General features: G+C 34.8%; 1 protein-coding gene across 1 annotated transcript in view; it reads left to right on the top strand.

The window, feature by feature from the left end:
- Positions 1–18,322, top strand: part of MIPEP (mitochondrial intermediate peptidase) — a 57,329-nt gene that overhangs the window by 332 nt on the left and 38,675 nt on the right. The window contains exons 2-10 of the mRNA XM_026708819.2: positions 3,598–3,771; positions 5,850–5,938; positions 7,201–7,287; positions 8,766–8,829; positions 9,704–9,886; positions 12,802–12,958; positions 14,366–14,414; positions 14,965–15,025; positions 15,583–15,635. Coding sequence (XP_026564604.1) covers positions 3,598–3,771; positions 5,850–5,938; positions 7,201–7,287; positions 8,766–8,829; positions 9,704–9,886; positions 12,802–12,958; positions 14,366–14,414; positions 14,965–15,025; positions 15,583–15,635 — 917 coding nt within the window. The remainder of the gene's footprint in view (positions 1–3,597; positions 3,772–5,849; positions 5,939–7,200; positions 7,288–8,765; positions 8,830–9,703; positions 9,887–12,801; positions 12,959–14,365; positions 14,415–14,964; positions 15,026–15,582; positions 15,636–18,322) is intronic.

Below are 18,322 nucleotides of genomic sequence, written 5' to 3'. Positions count from 1 at the left end.
CCTTGACTTCTACATTGGAAGAGACTCGGCAGCTTTCTTCCAAATGAGCTACAGATACAGATACAGATAATCAGAGTTGGAAGGGACTTTGTAGGTCATCTAGTCCAACCCCCCACCCAAGCGGGACAAATGGCAATCCAATCTCTTCTTGAAGGTCTCAACTGATGGCGCTCCCATAACTTCCAGGGGCAACTTCTGTTCCATTGGTTGATTCTTCTCACCATCAGAAAGTTTCTCCTTATTTCCAGGTTAAATCTCTCCTTGTTCAGTTTCCATCCATTATTCCTTGTCTGGCCTACAGGTGCTTTAGAAAATAGCTTGACCCCTTCCTCTCTGTGGCAGCCCCTCAAATATTGGAAGACCGCTATCATGTCTTCCCTGTAAAATGGATTACAGTTTCCGTAATCCTTTGCCACAGCCATGCGATGGCAAGGGATTATGCATGTTGGGGGTGCTGATTTCAGAGAGCTGGAACAGGACGACAACAACACAACTGATCATCACACAGACAGCCAGAGGGTTCAGACTTGGTTTGGCATTTTTGTCTACCTATTGAGTCCTTTTCAAGGATCTGGGTTAGGCAAATCTGGATGTTTGACAGTATTACAGATATCCTTTACTGTTTCCAGTAAAGCTGCTTTCTGCTGCTGCTGCTTTTATTATTAGTGTTGTTATTATTACAATTATTGGATCATCGTGCCTGGAATAGACAGATCTGGATATTTGATGGTGTTACAGATATCACCAAAGGATGGAAGCTGTTCCAAATAAAGCTGCCTTCTGCAATTGACTGATGGCAAATTATTATTATTCTTGTTGTTATTGTTACTGTTACTACTGTTATTGCTTAATCTTTAGTGAGATTCACAGCCTCTCGGGCTGGTTGATAGCTCAACAGCTCGAGTCCTAACCAAGTACCTAAGAACTGTTCAGGTAGTGTCGGAGGATATAAGCTGTTCCAAGGTTTTTTGTAAGATCAGGGTATTTAAGTCGGACAAATTCAGGATTTCCAAATAGCGAGGCAGCCTTTTAGGTATTGCTCCAAGGGCTCCAATTACAATTGGCATAACACACGATTTCTTTTTCCAGAGTCGCTCAACTTCAGTTTGAAGTCCCGATAGTTTATGATTTTTTCTTTATTTTTTCATTATTATTATTATTATTTAGAGAGCTGGAAGAGTGCATTATTATTTGGTTTGGTTTGTTGCACAGTCAACCAGATGTTTAGACTGGATTTGTCATTTTTATCCACTTATTCCCAAATATTTAATTTAGGCAGGTGTGATTTAATGGCTAGTATTACGTATTATGAAAGTTGGGTGTACTACGTTCAGAGAGTTGGAAAGGGGATTTTAATTATTATGATTCATTGCATTGTCAACCAGCGATTGGATTTAGCATTTTTGTCTACCTTTCGAGTCCTTTCCAAGGACCTGGGACAGGCAGATGTGCATGTTTGTCACTATTGTTATTTTGGTGCTTTTGGATCAATATTGATTTCTGGCAACTCTGGACTTTTACTATTATTATCCATATACTGTGAGTTGGGTTGGGCTGAGAGAATGTGACTAACCTGAAGTCCCCCAGTGGGCTTTCATACCTAAGGCAGGACTAAGAACTCACCATTTCCTAGTTTTTAGGCCAGCACCTTTACCATTATACCAGACTGGCTCTCTTTGGGGCACATATTTTAAAACAATTGGAAGCCCAATCTGCTAACAAGTGAAGAATGAAAGCTGTCCTAACATATAATCTCCTAAAATAATGGATTGGACTTGCTTTATAAAGTTCTTCCTAAGGTACACTGGAATCTGCCTTTCCGGAACTTTAAACAGCCAACCCCAATCTGAATCTCATCAGATTAATTCTTGGCCTTGGTTATGTTAGGGGATTCTGGGAATTAAAAATAACTTCTGGAAGATGCCCAGGTTGCTCAAGGATGCTAAAGACCATTTTTTGGTGTTCTGGGTAGAGGCTAGGTTCTGGTTCTCAGCTTTGGGGAAAGCTAAATTGAAACAATTCATGACAATATACTATCACTCTTTATTTTATAAATTGTCATGTAATACTGCTTTCAAGCAGGTAGCCACTGCTACAGGAGTGCTTAAAAGTTTATGAACCCTTTTGAAACCCTTTCTCCACACAAGTCCCAAAACTAAATAAATCAAATAAATTAGGCCAATTAAACTAATTAGTCAAAAGATTATGCTTGTTCATTTATTTATTGAGGAAAAAGATCCAAGGACATGCCAGAAGAATTGTTGGAAGAAGCGAAGAAAAAAGTTAATAATTTCCTTCACTTTCTCCAAAGAGCTCAGTTCTGATCTTTGGAATATGTGGGACAAAATATTTTCTCCTTAGTTACTGCTCAGAGTTGCAACTACTGATTTTCCACCCTTTGTTACTGTCCATTGTTCTCAACATTGTGCACCTTTGGCGGTTAGTCATGCCGGTCACATGACCACGGAGAGGTCTTTGGACAGCGCTCGTTCTTCGGCTTTGTAACAGAGATGAGCATCGCCCCCTAGAGCCAGAAACAACTAGCACATATGTGTGAGGGGAATCTTTACTTTTACCTTAAAATCTAAGTTAACCTATCACAATTTTCCACTGCTGAGTTGGGGGAGACCAATTAGGTGGTTAGCTTCGTAGTACATCTCCATTTGGGGGCTTCATAACCAGCTTCCAACAAGCAAAATCATTGGAGAAGCCAGCAGTAAATCACAGGGTCTGCTTAATGACTGCAAGTAATTCACTTAATGACCAGAGATTGGTAGTTTATTATTATTCATATAAATCAAATTACAGTTTCCAAAGGTAGTTAATAATTGATTAATTATTAACAACCATTTGAATTCTTTAAGTAAGCATCCAGATATAAAAGGGAATTTCTGGATAAAAAAACACAAGAAGTTTTAAGAGACACCAAGTTTTGCAAAATAATTAAGAAAAAAAACTAAGGTTAGGAGGAGAAGAATCAAGTAAAAAATGAATATATGCCAGTGGCTGAATATTGACAGTAAATGGGGAATTCATCAAGGAACAGAATAGAAAGAAAAGCCTAAGAGGTAGGATACCATATTTCAACTGCAAAAAATATAAATGTATATAAAGGTAGAATACTATATGAGAATGGGAGACAAACTTCTGATTTGCAGATTTCATTTTTAATTCCTATTTGTCAGTAGACATTTACTATGAGCAGAAGGCTGTTTTGGTTTGTATCTCAACACTTGAGACATGATAGTCTTATAATTCTGACCTTTGGATTGGGGTTATGAGGACTAGTTATGCTGGGAAAGATTTATGTGGAGTTTACTGGAACAATCCAAATTAACCAAGTCTAATTTTTCAGAATTAGATGCTGCAAAAATAATTTAGGCTCCAAATCAAAATTGATTGAGAACTTAAGAAAATGTGCAAAGGAGTTGCACTTAATGTAATTATCCTTTTGGTTCATATTACTGTAAAGTTATTTATCTGGCAAAATTACATTGTCAATAGGATTTGGTTCACCCTATTCAATTTCTAAAATTATTGTTGAATAGAATATTACATTTAAAGAATACGTTGCTAATGTTCTTTTCTATGGTTTAGGGTCTGTTTGGTGTACCAGAACTTAATTGTCCAGAAGGATTTCAAGAATCTCAAAAAAACTCATTGCAAGAAGCAGAACAACTGGTCCAGAAAGCATGTATTACACCCCCTGGGGAAGAGATTGTGATAATTTTTGATCAGCTCTCCGATGCTTTATGCAGAGTAGCAGATCTGGTAAGACAATAATACATCTTTGAAATTGTGTTATGTCAGTCCATTGATATTGGTATATTTCTAGGTTAATTTGAATTCTATAATTTTCTAAAATGTAACATGAATTATAATTATAAATTAGTGTATAAACCCATGCTTCTAAGGACGGTTTCATTCATTTTTTTCCTATGTAATCCAGTCACCCAATGTAGTTCTTGCACAATGATCATTCACTTGTGTTTTCAGAACATTTTTGTTCAGCACCCATCTATTCTTGATCATCTTGATTTAGAGGTTTTTCCGTGGATCGGAAGGGGTGTGGTTTCGCGTGCTGCCTGCATCCCACAGATAATGGCATTCTTCCAGGGTTGAGACACGAATGTACACATCACATTGCCACTCTTTAAGCAGACATATCTATATTTTAACACTAGCTCCATACCCATGCTTTCCTATGAAACTATGTGATCGGGCTTAGTTTTGGGGGAGGAAAATAAGGGGGGAAATGTGCCTCTACCTACCAGCATCCATTGGTATTTATCTCACTAGCGTCCTGTCAGTGTGTGAGACAGTTGAGGGCTGATTGGAAACTGAAACATGGAAACTGAAACAGTATTTGCTGTGTGAGCAAGAAGGAGACAGCAAGGAGCCTGGGAATGGCTTAGCTCAACTGTTCTGTACTAAAGCTGGTTGCTGCTCTGAAACTGAAACTCCTTTGCTTGTGTTTTGCATTTGAAACAGATATCTTTTCAGGTGGGGAGGGAGAGTAGAACTCCTTAGCATCAGAGCTTATTAATAATAATATACAAAATACTAGTGCTCTGATGGTCATTTCGAAAAATCCTTAGTGAGCACGTAGATGCCAAGAGGAACATGCGTGCCAAATTTCAAATTTGTAGGCTTTACGGTTCTGGGGATTTTGTGATGATGCTTGAGTGGTATTTCGCTTTTATATATATAGATTTAACAACTGACATCTCTCTAATTACACCATTTATAGTTTCAGGCTTACCTTTTTTCAGCACTCTCATAGAATTTATGAGTTGTTTTTATGACTTTTCTTGGACACTAACATAGCATTTGTTTCAGAGATGGTATTCAGCAGGTTCTGACCAGTTCTGGAGAACCAGTAGAGGAAATTTTGAGAAGTTCAGAGAACCAGTAAATACCACCTCTGACTGGAGATTTTACAGTATCCTTCCCCTGCCACACTCACAGAACCAGTAGTCAAAAAAATTTGAATCCCACCACTGATTTGTTTTAATTTTACTCTTCTTAGACAACGTTTCTATTTTGCATATTCTGTGCCTCTTTTAATCTTACCTATTCCTTATTTTTTATGATATTCTTTGCCTTTTTTTGTTGTACACATGATACAATCACTTTCTCCTATCCTCAGTTTTAGTAATCCATCTCTTCTATGCATTTTGTTCTTATCCCATCATTCAACCTAGAATGTTATTTTAATTCTTTCTACTAGTGTAATGCCAGACACGCTATTTCAAGCATTGTTCACATCTTTATGTTTATTTCCCATTCCTTTATATTGGAAGATTAATCTCTACAACTCTTTGCATGAAACAATCAGTGCTACTCCATTAGATCATATTATGTTCATCAAATCTGTTATTAATTCTCTTTCTTAATTTCACAAATACATAACACATCTCATTCATTTATTCATTCATGCTCTTTGCCATTTATTTATTTCTCTTACATTCCAAGTTTTTGTCTTCCACATGACATGGTTTTCCCTGGTGGGCCCATAAATATTGTCCTCTACAACCTTTTTTCAGATTTTTTTAAATAATACATATATATACATTGGAACCTCTTACCTGTTCCATGTTTATGTTATCAGTATTTAGAACATTTCCTGATCTTATATATAATCCATCCTTGAAACTCTCAATGTATCTACATATTTTTTTTTTCAAGAAATATTAAAGTAAGGAGAAATTTTAATTTATAGCTCTTTGAAAACACATGTTCATAAGTATTTCAAATCACGTGAAATATTTATGCAGTTAGTAAGATTTTCTGTTTTTCTGCAATTGCTAATGCAACATTTCTTTCATATTTTTTTTTTACTATAACAGGCTGATTTTGTGAAAATAGCCCATCCTGATCCTGCTTTCAGGGAAGCTGCTGAGGAAGCCTGCAGAAGCATTGGTACTATGGTAGAAAAGTATGCTTTTTTTCAATATTTTAAAGTTTGTATTAACCTTCCACGCTTATCTTCCAGATGTATGAACTTCTGTTCCCCACATTCCTAGCCAGAATTCTTGGAATTGAGTTCTGTGTAGCTGAAAGGTGCTCAGATTGGGGAAAACTGATTTGTCTGGTTAATCTGAGCTGTAGTGATCAATAACGCTATAATAATGCTGAGCAGGGTTGAACTTATTTAATATTAGGATAAATAAACTTTTAGGGAATTGCCAGCTAGACTGCAGGGAGGGGTTGAAGCAAGGGCCTACCTTGACATAGGACCTAGCTTGGTTACAGCCTGAATCTATTCATGAGTGATTCTGATTGCTTGTGCCTGGCAGTACAGCAGGAAGTATTCTTATACATTTTTTAATGTATTCTATAATCATTGAGGTTGACTCAAGGTAGAATGTGTGCCTCTACTAGTCACTAATCAATAGCAAGGTATTCTAATTTATTCCCATGAAATAAAGTCTAGTCTACTAGGAAAAAATATTTCTAGAGAAAAGCCATGGTAGAATTATAGGTCCTTATAATGAAGAGCTAATATACTCTTGAAACTACATCCACCAATTGAAAAAAATGTTAGTGGCTATAAGCTTACTTGTCAGATTATTCAATTCTGGTATTGTTTCATACAGTGATTTGCAACAAGTATGGTTTATTTTTATTTTTTGAAATATGTGAAACAATCCATTATGCCTTAAAGTCATATGTGAACCAGACCTCTAAGTTGTATAAAACACAGTTCTGTCTTACCATTACATGTATATTAGTTTACTGAAACCCAGCCCAGGGAGAGAGGGGAAGAGGAAAAAAGAGTAAAGTGGTCTGTATCCCTTACATTCTGTGATCTTGCCCCTGCCCCCACAAAAGCCATACATTTTCCCACCTTAAAAAAAATTGAAAGCTCACAGAGAAAACACAGGAAGGCAGTAATGGAATAATTGGATGAAAATGTCATGCAGATGTTCTGTAAAAAGTGAGGAATCACTCTAGGATTATATTTCTTCTTGCCTTGTTTATCATTTTAATAAGTTTCTTGCATACCTTAGGGTATGCTGGGGGAAAAAAGTATTTGTGATGTAAATTGCTTTTGCTGTCTTCTTTCTGCTGGCTGTGTCAGTGATAACTTTTTCTGAAGCTGAATAAGTTTATAAAACATGACGAAAATACAGAATTACAGTTAGTAATAACTAATTGTAAATGTAATATTGGCTATATCTATTTTTTTATTTCTAGATTAAACACGAATGTAGATTTATATCAGAGTCTGAAAAGATTGTTAATTGATAAAGATGTTATGGATTCTCTTGACCCTGAAACAAGGTACATTTTAATTGTTACAGTAAGAATTTTCTTGTAATGTTCAAAGTAAATAAGGAATACTTTATTCCACTAGATCAGCACACATGTTACTGTGGAACATATTGTGAACTTGTTTCAGTCTGTGTGATATCTATGAGTGCATTATTTATTCCATTCTTGAAGCATTTTTACAAAACAATAGAATCTGATATTTGCAAGTGTTATTATTTGCATTGATATCCCCATTATTTCCATTTTTTTCCTTTGATAGCTGTTCCTTTCTTCAACTTCATCATTTAATGCCCTTTCAAAACCTACTTCCAATTCTGATTACAAATAAACTGAAAACTTGCCTTTTGTTCATCATATTTGGCATTCTTGATTATTCTGGACTGCTTAAATTATTTTTTGTTTCTATTTTAGCTTAATTCTGTTTCTTTTATTTCTGGAAGCAGGATTGACATTTTGTTTTTGTATTCCCTTTCCTGTATGCTTCTTACCATAGTTGACTAAGACTATATTCGACTTAGTATGGAAAATTAGCTATCAAGACAATGAAATAATGCATATGTATGGGCATGTACATACAGATCAGTGAAATAATGTGCTTTGTTTGATCCACAAAGTATGGTTGCCTTTAGTTTTTGGAAGATCTACTTTCTTTTTAATTGCTTAAAAAGTGGCTTATGGTACAGGTTGTAACTGAATAGAATAAAATATGCAGCAGTCTTGATTTTGAAGAGGAAAAGATGATTCTGAGTGTGGATAGATGTGTCATATCTGCTTGCAATTTCTTAAAAAGTTACATCTTTTCCTGGATAATCATGTAATCACAGGAAAAATGATTAATTTAAGGAAGAGCTGATAGATGTGTTCTTATGTGTGCTTTGAATAATCTCATCTCTTTTGAATTCAAATTACTTTATTGTCCTATTAACTAAGACGTATAAAGAAGCATATTTCATTATCTAAAAGGTGGATACATATATATGATTATTTGTTTCCAGCATCATCTGTCAGTCAATAAATTACAAATAATGTTGTTGTTGTAGTATCTTAGTTATCTGGCATCTATTTGCAGTATTTCTCTAGTAACTATATAATTTTCCTGATAACTAAGGTTGCTTGCTAACATAAAACAAGCAATATTTACTTGCTGTGATGTATTTCTAAATATATATATATATATATATATATATAAAATAATATATATAAAACTGAAGGGGCACGTATCTTAATCTTAAATGAATTTCTATTAAATACAGTAATTAAATAATAGCACAAATTGTACACATCTTTGTCTTTTTATATGATACTATGAATAAAGAAACAAGTAGGCTGCAGTATGTAGCTGCTTACCTTTTGTAAGCTTTGTTGGATGGAATAATTTTTGTACCTGTGTGTCTTAAATTCACTTCTTAGTATTTGATTTGTAACATTTGGTTTATATTATTATTTATTTGACATTATTTTCTGACAGTGGAATTTTATTCTTTCAGGCGAGTGGCAGAACTTTTCATGTTTGATTTTGAGATCAGTGGTATTCATTTGAATGAAGAACAGGTATTTATTATTTACAAAAAATTAAAGTAGGCAGTCATTTTGATGCCACATATTCTTTAACTAGGTGGCTTGCAATAATTAAAAAACAGCCAATTAAAAACAAACATTATGTTGTATACCTTCATACTGCCATCAACTCTATATTTGCAGTGTTTCATACCAGTCATCCCGCAGAATAAATTTTAAATTTTAATTGAGTGGGGACAATCCTGATTTTATTGATTGGTTTATTTTATTTATTAAATTTATTTGCTACCCATCTCACCACAAGGTGACTCTGGATAGGTTACAAACATGGGAGGCAAGAAGTTCCAAAATGACAGTGTTGCCACCAAGAAAAATTTCCTCATTTTTGACCAACTTTTACTGGGTGTGCATATTGCCTGGGTGTGCATATTGCCTGAAAGTCAATGAAGACCCAAGCCCTAAAGGGTTCTATAGGTAACAACCATCCCTCTGAAGTAGATCTGATACCCTTCAATAGCTGTTCTCGCAACACATGTGTTATACCCCAAGCATTTGTTGGAAATCAGTTGGATCCATAAGTTGTCTTGTGTAGATAAGTTAAAATATTATGCTTTCTGAACTTGGTTGTTTTCTTGCAGACTTTCATTACCAAACAAAGCAATGTCATCAGTGCTAGAAAGGAGTGGGTTTTACACTCATTTTATGTAGTAGTGGCTTGCCCTATCAACATTGGTGGTTCCTTGATTAAGCTATAGTTTACAAATCGGCCATCAACAGGCACATAGTATTAATTTCTGGTGGAATTTATGGATGCTGCTATTTTCAATGTTTTCTGTGAATATTTTAATATACATATTATGAAATGTATGAAAAAAAAATCTATTTTATGTTTTTCCCTTATTTGCAGCGCAAGAATGCAGTAAATCTTAATGTCAACATTTTGGATTTATGTAATGAATTTCTCCTGGGGTCTCATCTTCCAAACAAGATTGAGAAGCATGTATTACCAGAACACATTCGCCATAATTTTGCAGTTGAAGGCAGTTTTGCCCAAATCAGTTGTCTCAGTGCAGACAGTCCAGATGATTTGGTATGTATGAATAAAATATATTATTGCCCAATATGGTTTGTATAATTGTTTAGCAATGCACATGAATAGCTTTATAAGTGGTCATCTTTACAGTGTACCTTTTTAAATGGAGCAAAATAAATCATCCAAGTAGTAGAACCAGGAAGGAAGTATTTTGTGTATCTTGAAGTGAGGCATATTCAGAGTACATATGGAGAGCTGCAAATTTACATCTGCTATAGTATATAAAGTGGACAGGGTGGCATTCAATTTTATGATTAGAAAGGAAAAACGGTGCTGCTAATTTTCCTTCATTTTATTATAATATTCTCTACATATTGGGGCACTTGTGGAAGCATCAATAGTAAGTAGAAAACAAATCAATTTTCAATCTCCAGAAGTAAAGCCAATAAAAAACATTTAAATCCACCATTTCTAACTAAAAGACTTGTTTTTGTGGGATCCTTGGTGCTTTTTGAGCTTGGTTGTTTTCTTGCAGGCATTTCATTATCGAACTAGACAATAGTTTGGTCTTATTTTATATACTTTATAAATGCCTTAACTCTGTCAGTTTTGTTGGGAGTGGTCTTGGTGGTTCCTTGATTAGGCTATTGTTTACCTATCAGCCATCATCAGGCACATTGAGATCAACAACATCTACCAAGATATTGAGAGACATCCAAAAGCGAAAACGGAAATAAAAAGACCAAAACCAGCAATCAACATCCAGGTGAGCAGAGATTAACATCAAGATTAATACTAGCAATAGAAACAAACAGTATCCCAATCAAGGAACTACCAACTCAGACAAATAAGCTAATAGTAAACAACACCCTAATCAAGAACCGAGAGCTCCCAGGTTTCTTATACTAACAGAGTGTAGTCTGGTGAGGGAGAGTATGCTGAATATGGAGATAAGTTGAAGGACAAAGGAAGTGAGAAAAGGGAAAAAAAATCTATTGCAAACAAAGTCCTGCATTTTCCTTTCCTATCAAAAATTGAGACCTCTGCCTTGTTTCTGATAGAAAGTGGTCAAAAGATTTTTTGGGGGGGCTGCCAACTTTAGTAGGTAAAGCATCCATTCAATAGTGAGGCAAAGGAGGCAAGAATCAAAATGCCCCTTAGCCTGATGCCATTACTTCCCAGATGGGCATGTGATTTGAGAAACTCCCTTACAACTAGAAACACTCCTGAAGAATAAATGGGTGTAGAAATTTGGCCTTGTTAATTTACAAGAATGATCTAGACTGTCCAGGAAAGCCGAACGATGGGTTTCTTTCATCTCCTGCCTCCAACAAAAAGGAGAACATTTCAAAATGAAGGGACCAAGCAGAGCTTAAGCACAGGAACACAACAGAATTTATACTGTACAAGAGGTAATCTCTGCTGTAGTTTTTCTCTACATTTGGGGTTTTTTTCGGTGGTGCTAAAGAAAAATGGAGATTGGAGATGTATCCTGAACCTCAGGCATAGGAATAAAGTAGATTCCTAGGCATTGAAACTTTAGGATGCATGGATTAAATTCAATTATGGAAGCCTTTCTGCTGGTTCTGAGAATTTGGTTGAGGCCAGAATCCTCCATCAGAGGTTCTTCAGGTTTGTAAACTGGAGCAATCAGTTGCAGTTCAGAGCCTTTCAGGCCTTGTGTTAGATGTGACTGAAAAGAAAATGATTCCTGAGGGGGACAGGAAGCTTAACCTTTTCTTGTAGGAAGAAAAGGCAGTGTTAACCCTTTCCAGCTCTTTTCTCTTGGCTATATTTTCTGACAACCTGTGAGGGAACGGGCTGCCCAGAAAACCTGTGCTGTTTACAGCATCTTTTTCTTTAAGCCAGGGGGGTCAAACTCGTGGCCCGCAACCTGGATGTATCACGTGCTGGCCCCGCCCCTGCCTGGTTTAGCAAAGGGGTCCGGATACATCACATGATGACACGAGTTTGACACCCCTGCTTTAAGCCTTTTCACCAGCTCACTTATCAACCCAGCAAACCTGACTATAAAAGCTGTGATACATATATATGTTGGTGGAAGTAAAGCAACCAGAAAGAGATGGGTTTGTTTTTAGCAGTACTTACAAGAAATATTAGTTGCAGTACCAGGAGGAGTAGCAGCAGTGGAGGAGAGTGGAGAATAGTGAGTAACAGTAGGTGAGCTTTTAAGTGTGTTGTTTAAGGTGTTGTGTTATTAATGCTTTTGGTGTCTTGAACCCACCAAATTAAACTATGCAGAGGTATAGTTTAAAAGACCCTGTGACACGCCCAAATAGGTACTTTGTAATAAATACAGAAAGATCAACAATTTGGTGGTTCGAATCCCTAGCACTGCATAACGGAGTGAGCTCTCATTACTTGTCCCAGCTTCTGCCAACCTAGCAGTTTGAAAGCATGTAAAAATGTAAGTAGAAAAATAAGGACCACTTTGGGAGGAAAGTAACAGCATTCCATCCACCTTTGACTTGACGTTCAGTCTTGCTGGCCACATGACCAGGGAGATATCTTCGGACAGTGCTCGCTCTCCGGCTTTGTAACTGAGATGAGCCCCCACCCACCCCAGAGCTGGAAATGACTAGCACTAATGTGCAACCTTTACTTTTATTTAATAAATACAAAAAAGGAGGAAAAATACAAGATACATATATAAAAATAGTCTTAGTTTGTCATATGGAATAATGTTGATAAGTCTTTTCATTCTATAATAAAGAAGTAGTTTATTAGTAGAGAGAGAGCGCAGGTGGGCATTGTATCTGAAATATGCTAATTGAGGTCAACAAATTGAGGGCATAGTTGTAAACTGTTTATTTTTTTAGAGCTCCTCTAACATAAAAACCTTTGTATACATGGTGATGATATTTTAACTGTCAGTTTTTTACTATTATTTATTTTGGTGTTAATTATGTGTGTGTATATATATTCATTTCTTTTATTGTTGTTAATACTAGGTACGTGAAGTTGCCTACAAAGTTTTTCTATACCCGAATGGTCAGCAATTGCAGTGTTTAGATGAACTGCTTGCCAGTAGAAATACTCTGGCCCAATTAGTTGGCTATGATACATTTGCTCATCGAGCTCTTCAAGGAACAATGGCCCAAACCCCAGGTAAATGCATCTTTGCACTGAAAGGGAAGGAAGAGATGAGAACCAGTGCTAGCTATGCAAACTACTGCATGGAATTAGGACCAACTTCTTGCTAACAGTATAATGATTATAATGATTACATTTTGTAATCTTCTGAACATTTCTAAACTTTTTGCTAGAGTATATTGCCACCTCAGAGTATATTGAGTATATTGCCACATCAGCATACTATGATCAACACTACAAGTTAATTTGATCTTTACAGAAACAAATCCTAAATAATCAAGTGTCAATAGTTAAATAATTAAAGTGTCAATTAAATGGAAGTATTTTATTGTTCTATACTTGGTTGATTATTAATATTTCGCATTGATCATACATATTAAAATTGCTCTTTTTATATGTAAGGTTCCAGTGAATAGTCTAATTTAATGCTGAAGTTTCTCTGTTTTGGTTTAGCTATTAATACAGGTAGTCCATGTTTACCAACCACAGTTGGCACTGGCATCTCTATCCCTCGGCAAAATAGATGCTAACTCCACCTCTGTGCTTTCCAGCTCAAAAACTGACAAGATTAAACAATTTCACATCTTTGTTTTTTGTTTGCCTTCTAACTGGTCCCCCACCCTTGGAACACTTGTCCTGAAGCTGGGATAATTAACAAGAAAATAATGTTTATATATTACATTCACTGGAGAAAAAGGGATTACAAGAGAGGGGACCAGCGGTCGTGAGCACATTGCATAAGTTCTCCCCACCGCCCACTTCACAAAATGGTCTGTTTGTGTAACATGCTAGCAACTGCCAGCACCTTGCTTTTGTTGCATATTATCTATATAGTGTGCCTGCTTCTCTCTTGTAATTCTTTCCTCTCCAAACTTTCTGCAAGGGGAAATAAAAAGAAAAACAACATGTCAAACATAGGACATGTACTGACTGTAAATTACTATCATGAGGCAGGGTTGACACCTTTTCTCCCTAGAAGTCAGGGTTTAAGCTTCCTGTTCCATGGAAAAACCCTCTTCCCTTCAGTCATGTCTGATGCCAGGCTAAAAGGCAACAGCACCCTTTTAACGTCAAATGATTGCAGAATAAGGCAGTTGGCAAGTGAAAACTATCATAACCAGGTTTTCATCTTGTACGCAGTGTTAAAACGTCACTATTTATTAAATTGTGTCATTATATTTCTCCACAAGGCTCAAAACCATTTTTGTTATCTTCAGAGATTTGGATTTATACACCACTATGTTTTCAGTTTTAGTACTGTTTATAGCAATTTTGGTACTGAAATACTGATTACTAATGTATTCAGCTTTTTTCAATATGATTTCAATTCGGTTTTTCACTATAGGCAGTTTAGTAAATATGTTTATTTTAGATAAAGTTGTGTTGTTACTTCTTAAAAGTTTCTTATACTTCTTTTTTTAGAGACCGTAATGCAGTTTCTGACAAAGCTTTCAGATAAATTATTCAGCCGGTGAGTCATTTTTTCAAATTTAATTTTATTAATTAAGAAAGCAATTTCCACTTGTATCAAGGCAAAAATCTTTTTATAGTTTTATACTAATAGGACTTAAAATGTCTTTATGGGTTTCTTATTAGTTTTTAAAATCTTGATTAAAATATTAAACCATTTTAAAAGAGGTTAAATATAAACACTTATAGAGCCAGGTTGTTGTAATATTAATATATCAGTTAGAAATTAGGAGAACTGAGCTCTAGTCCTGCCTTAGGCACAAAGCTAGCTAAGTGGTCTTGAGTCACTCAGGCTCTGTCCTAAGACAGTGATAAGTAATTTCTGACATCTTAATTATCTTCTAATGGAAGAAGGAAAAATTCCCATATAATTTCTTAGTATTATATGTTACTAGAACAGTCCTAAGAAATGAAGAAATTGCATTTCTCTCTCTGATAACATTTTGTTCTGTTTTTGCTTGACTTATACAAATTAATTAAAATTATATTATATTAATTAAATAAATAATTATTAAAACTAAATAAAAGTTAATTATACACTTGTTTTGTAGCACTCAAAAGGATTTTGAAATGATGGAAGGTATGAAAATGAAACTATATCCTTTCAAATCAGTAAGTGATACATTTTTCTCCCTTATAACTAATCTAAGTTGAACCTTAATTTGAAAAATATTTTTAATAATTCCAACAATAAATTGACTTGATATAACTATCCTTTTTCTTTTGTATTTATGTCATTTCAATATTTGATTTCAGGATTAATATTTTTAAGAAATAACATGCTGAATGATACTGTTTTCCACATAACAAATAAAAAATTAAGATAGAAAATATAATATGGTATCTTAAGTTAAACCTGTTCAGGATTGATACAAGGTTGAGAAGAATGAGATCAGACTTGAAAAATTGTTCAAATTTTATAACGTTAACTGGATCATTATATATTTTTTTTGTTTCTGCCTTTGTTTCTGTTTTTGTATTTTTAATACTTTAAAAACTTTAAGATTTAATAAAATAGTATATGCATTCAAAAATATGGTTAAAGCTTTCAGAAGCACAATGCTAAGTAAAGTATACTATAATATAATTCAAAATAAGTTAACCACCAATGTGATACCTGCTAAAATACTCTTGTTAGTGTTTCAAAATTTGGTTTCTTTCATTTTCAGAAATTAATGCCTTGGGATCACCCATATCTTAGTGGTATCTTGCGTGCTGAGAGGTAAGCATGCGATCCTTCTCTTAACCTCTCTAGTTTTTTTTAGTTATTATTAAGAATCGTTAGGCATGAAAGATTAGGTTCACTCTCTGATGACTCCTTTTTTGGGTTCTTCCTGCCCAAATAAGATACTTTTCCACATCAATATCTTAAATTGGAACTTTAAACCAAAGAGCAGAGAAATTTTCCAATAATCACTTTAGTTATCTTGAGAGTCAGTTTAAAGGATCCTATAATTGCAGTGAATTATTTTGGAAGGGCAAGGAAACAGATAAATCTTATTATCGGATACAGCAAAATCTTTTCAACCTAGCTCTATAAATACGGCGATAGCATTTTAAGATATTTTAACACTAGGGGGAGTTCTTGCCTAAATTTCACAGTTTTTTTTTCACAACTGTAAAGTTTTATTTTGGATGAGCAGTCTTTTAGCTATACTATCACATAGTATCAGTGTAATTTGTATTCTACTTAGAATTGTACTTTTCATAATGGTCTGTGATACCATTGCTTCTACTGTCTATATTAAAATCTCCTTAATACTATAGTTTTTAAGAACCTTGAAACAGGGTTCTTCAGAGAGGCATTTTGAGGTATCTGAAGGATTTTGCTGTCCAAATGATGACACATTAGGGACTATTTGTTGTTTAAGTTTATACAATTAATTTTGTGTATTTTAATATAATACTGTAATGGTAAACTGCTTTGGGTTTTCAGAGTAGCATATAAGCTGAAGTAATGCAATTAAATTAATAAATGACTTTTTTAAAAAATAAAACTCTTGGGAAAAATATGTTTGCTTTGCTACATATATTTTTTTAAAATTGCTAGATCATTTCTAATTAATTAAGACCTGCACTTTCTTGTACCAGAAACAGGCAGTGTGAGGCTTTAGAATTTGAACCCCAGAAATAATGAAAACTCCTTAATCTCCCAACACATAGACCAATTCAACAAGAGTTTTAACTGAGAAACTTAAGAATCCTAGTCCAAGCTAAACAAAAAATGCAAGCGAATTCCTGGAAGTTTGGCATTCAGACGGATCAGCCATCCATAGACACATAGAGATAAACCAAATTTACACTTCATTCAAATTACACATTTAAAAAGTTAAGTAAACAGAAAGACCAGAACACATCCTCTCCACAGCAGCCAACACCCAGATAAGTGGGGATTAATACCAGACAAATAAACAAGCAGAAAATATATTCTAATCAAGGAACTACAAGGAGAAAACTACACCCTGCCAACACTGCCAGGGCAAGCTATTGTATAAAAACAGGGACTGAGAATATACATATATTCTCTTCTATTGGATTTTAGAATGTAAACTATTAGCACAGGACTTAATTTTAATTAAACCTGTTCAGGCGTTTGCTATAAGACTCCAATCTTGTATATAAATACTTAGAAATAAGCCCTACAGGACATATTAAGACATAGTTATAAATCAATTAGGATTGTTCTATGCATGGACTAGCTAATTTCCAGTCTTGATTGAAAAAGCACTTGAGGATACAATTTACACGCTTTTGATAGACTGTATTTCTTACTAAGGCTGTAATTTGTATGTTTAGGAATAAATCCCATGAAGCTGAGCAGGGTTTCCTATGTTTGCATATTTAGAAGTCTCAAACATCAAATTAAACTTAGTTGGTTGAAGGCACGCTGCAGGTCTAGGTGATTAATTTTGAGTGGTCTGTATTATTTCAACTATTAAAATTTTAGCTAAGCATGCATTTCTCTGAATTTTGAAAAATGTATTCAGATTTTGTTTATAGATGAGGAAAAATGCATGTACACATGTACACATGGATGCTACACAGTAAATATTGTAGATTTAAAGATCTTAGACATTGATTATCTCTTAAGACTGTTTAAGGGTGCAGTCTGACAAGAGAGTGAGTGAGTTCATGAAATGGATATACAGTATAATATACTATAGATCTTGGACTGTGGAAAAGATTGTTTCAAAATGTGTCTTAACCACAAAGCCATGGGTAATTGTGAGTTAAATCCAATATTTTAGCCTAAGATGAGGCAATTCTGTGGCTAAAACTGACTGTGTGATCAGGACCTCTAGAGAAAGTATATTGAGGAACCTCCCATCCTCAAGGATGTGGGCAAAAATGAAAGGATTTCTCTGTGGTAAATCCCCACTCAGTGGCACACCCTTTACCTAAAGGTTTATTATATTATTAACAACACAATACAGAATCTTTACTGTGGTTCATGAATGCCACATGACATTTCAGCTGAATAATTTGTAATAGATATTTAAACATAATAATTTTCATAATTGTTAAGGCTATCAAAAACCCATTCAGTGAAGTTGATGGTAGTCATACACAACATATTTTCCCCAAATGTTCAGTCTGATTAAGAGTAATTTTATATGCTAGTATTTTGTTTAAACCACTGAAAGCATACAGGCTGTGATATAATTGTTTGTCATGGCCCACCAAAATTATTGCCCTTTGGTAGCACAGTCTTTAATGTTTGAATCGTGCTGTTCATGAAGAATAATGAACAAACTTTACTTATTTCATTGGACCAGTTGACCTGATTTCTTGCCTATAAAAATGTTATTGAGCCAAACTGAAATCCTTGGATTCTCTCCCCTTCACAAATCTCCACCAGTCCTACAAACTTTTAATGTGAATCAGGATTTCAGTTCAAATAAACCAATG

Source organism: Pseudonaja textilis, chromosome 7 (assembly GCF_049901715.1).
Source record: "Pseudonaja textilis isolate UNSWEBS1 chromosome 7, rPseTex1.2, whole genome shotgun sequence".
Lineage (NCBI taxonomy): Eukaryota > Metazoa > Chordata > Lepidosauria > Squamata > Elapidae > Pseudonaja > Pseudonaja textilis.
The sequence above is the reverse complement of the archived record's forward strand: the minus strand, read 5'-3'. Positions and strand labels throughout refer to the sequence as shown.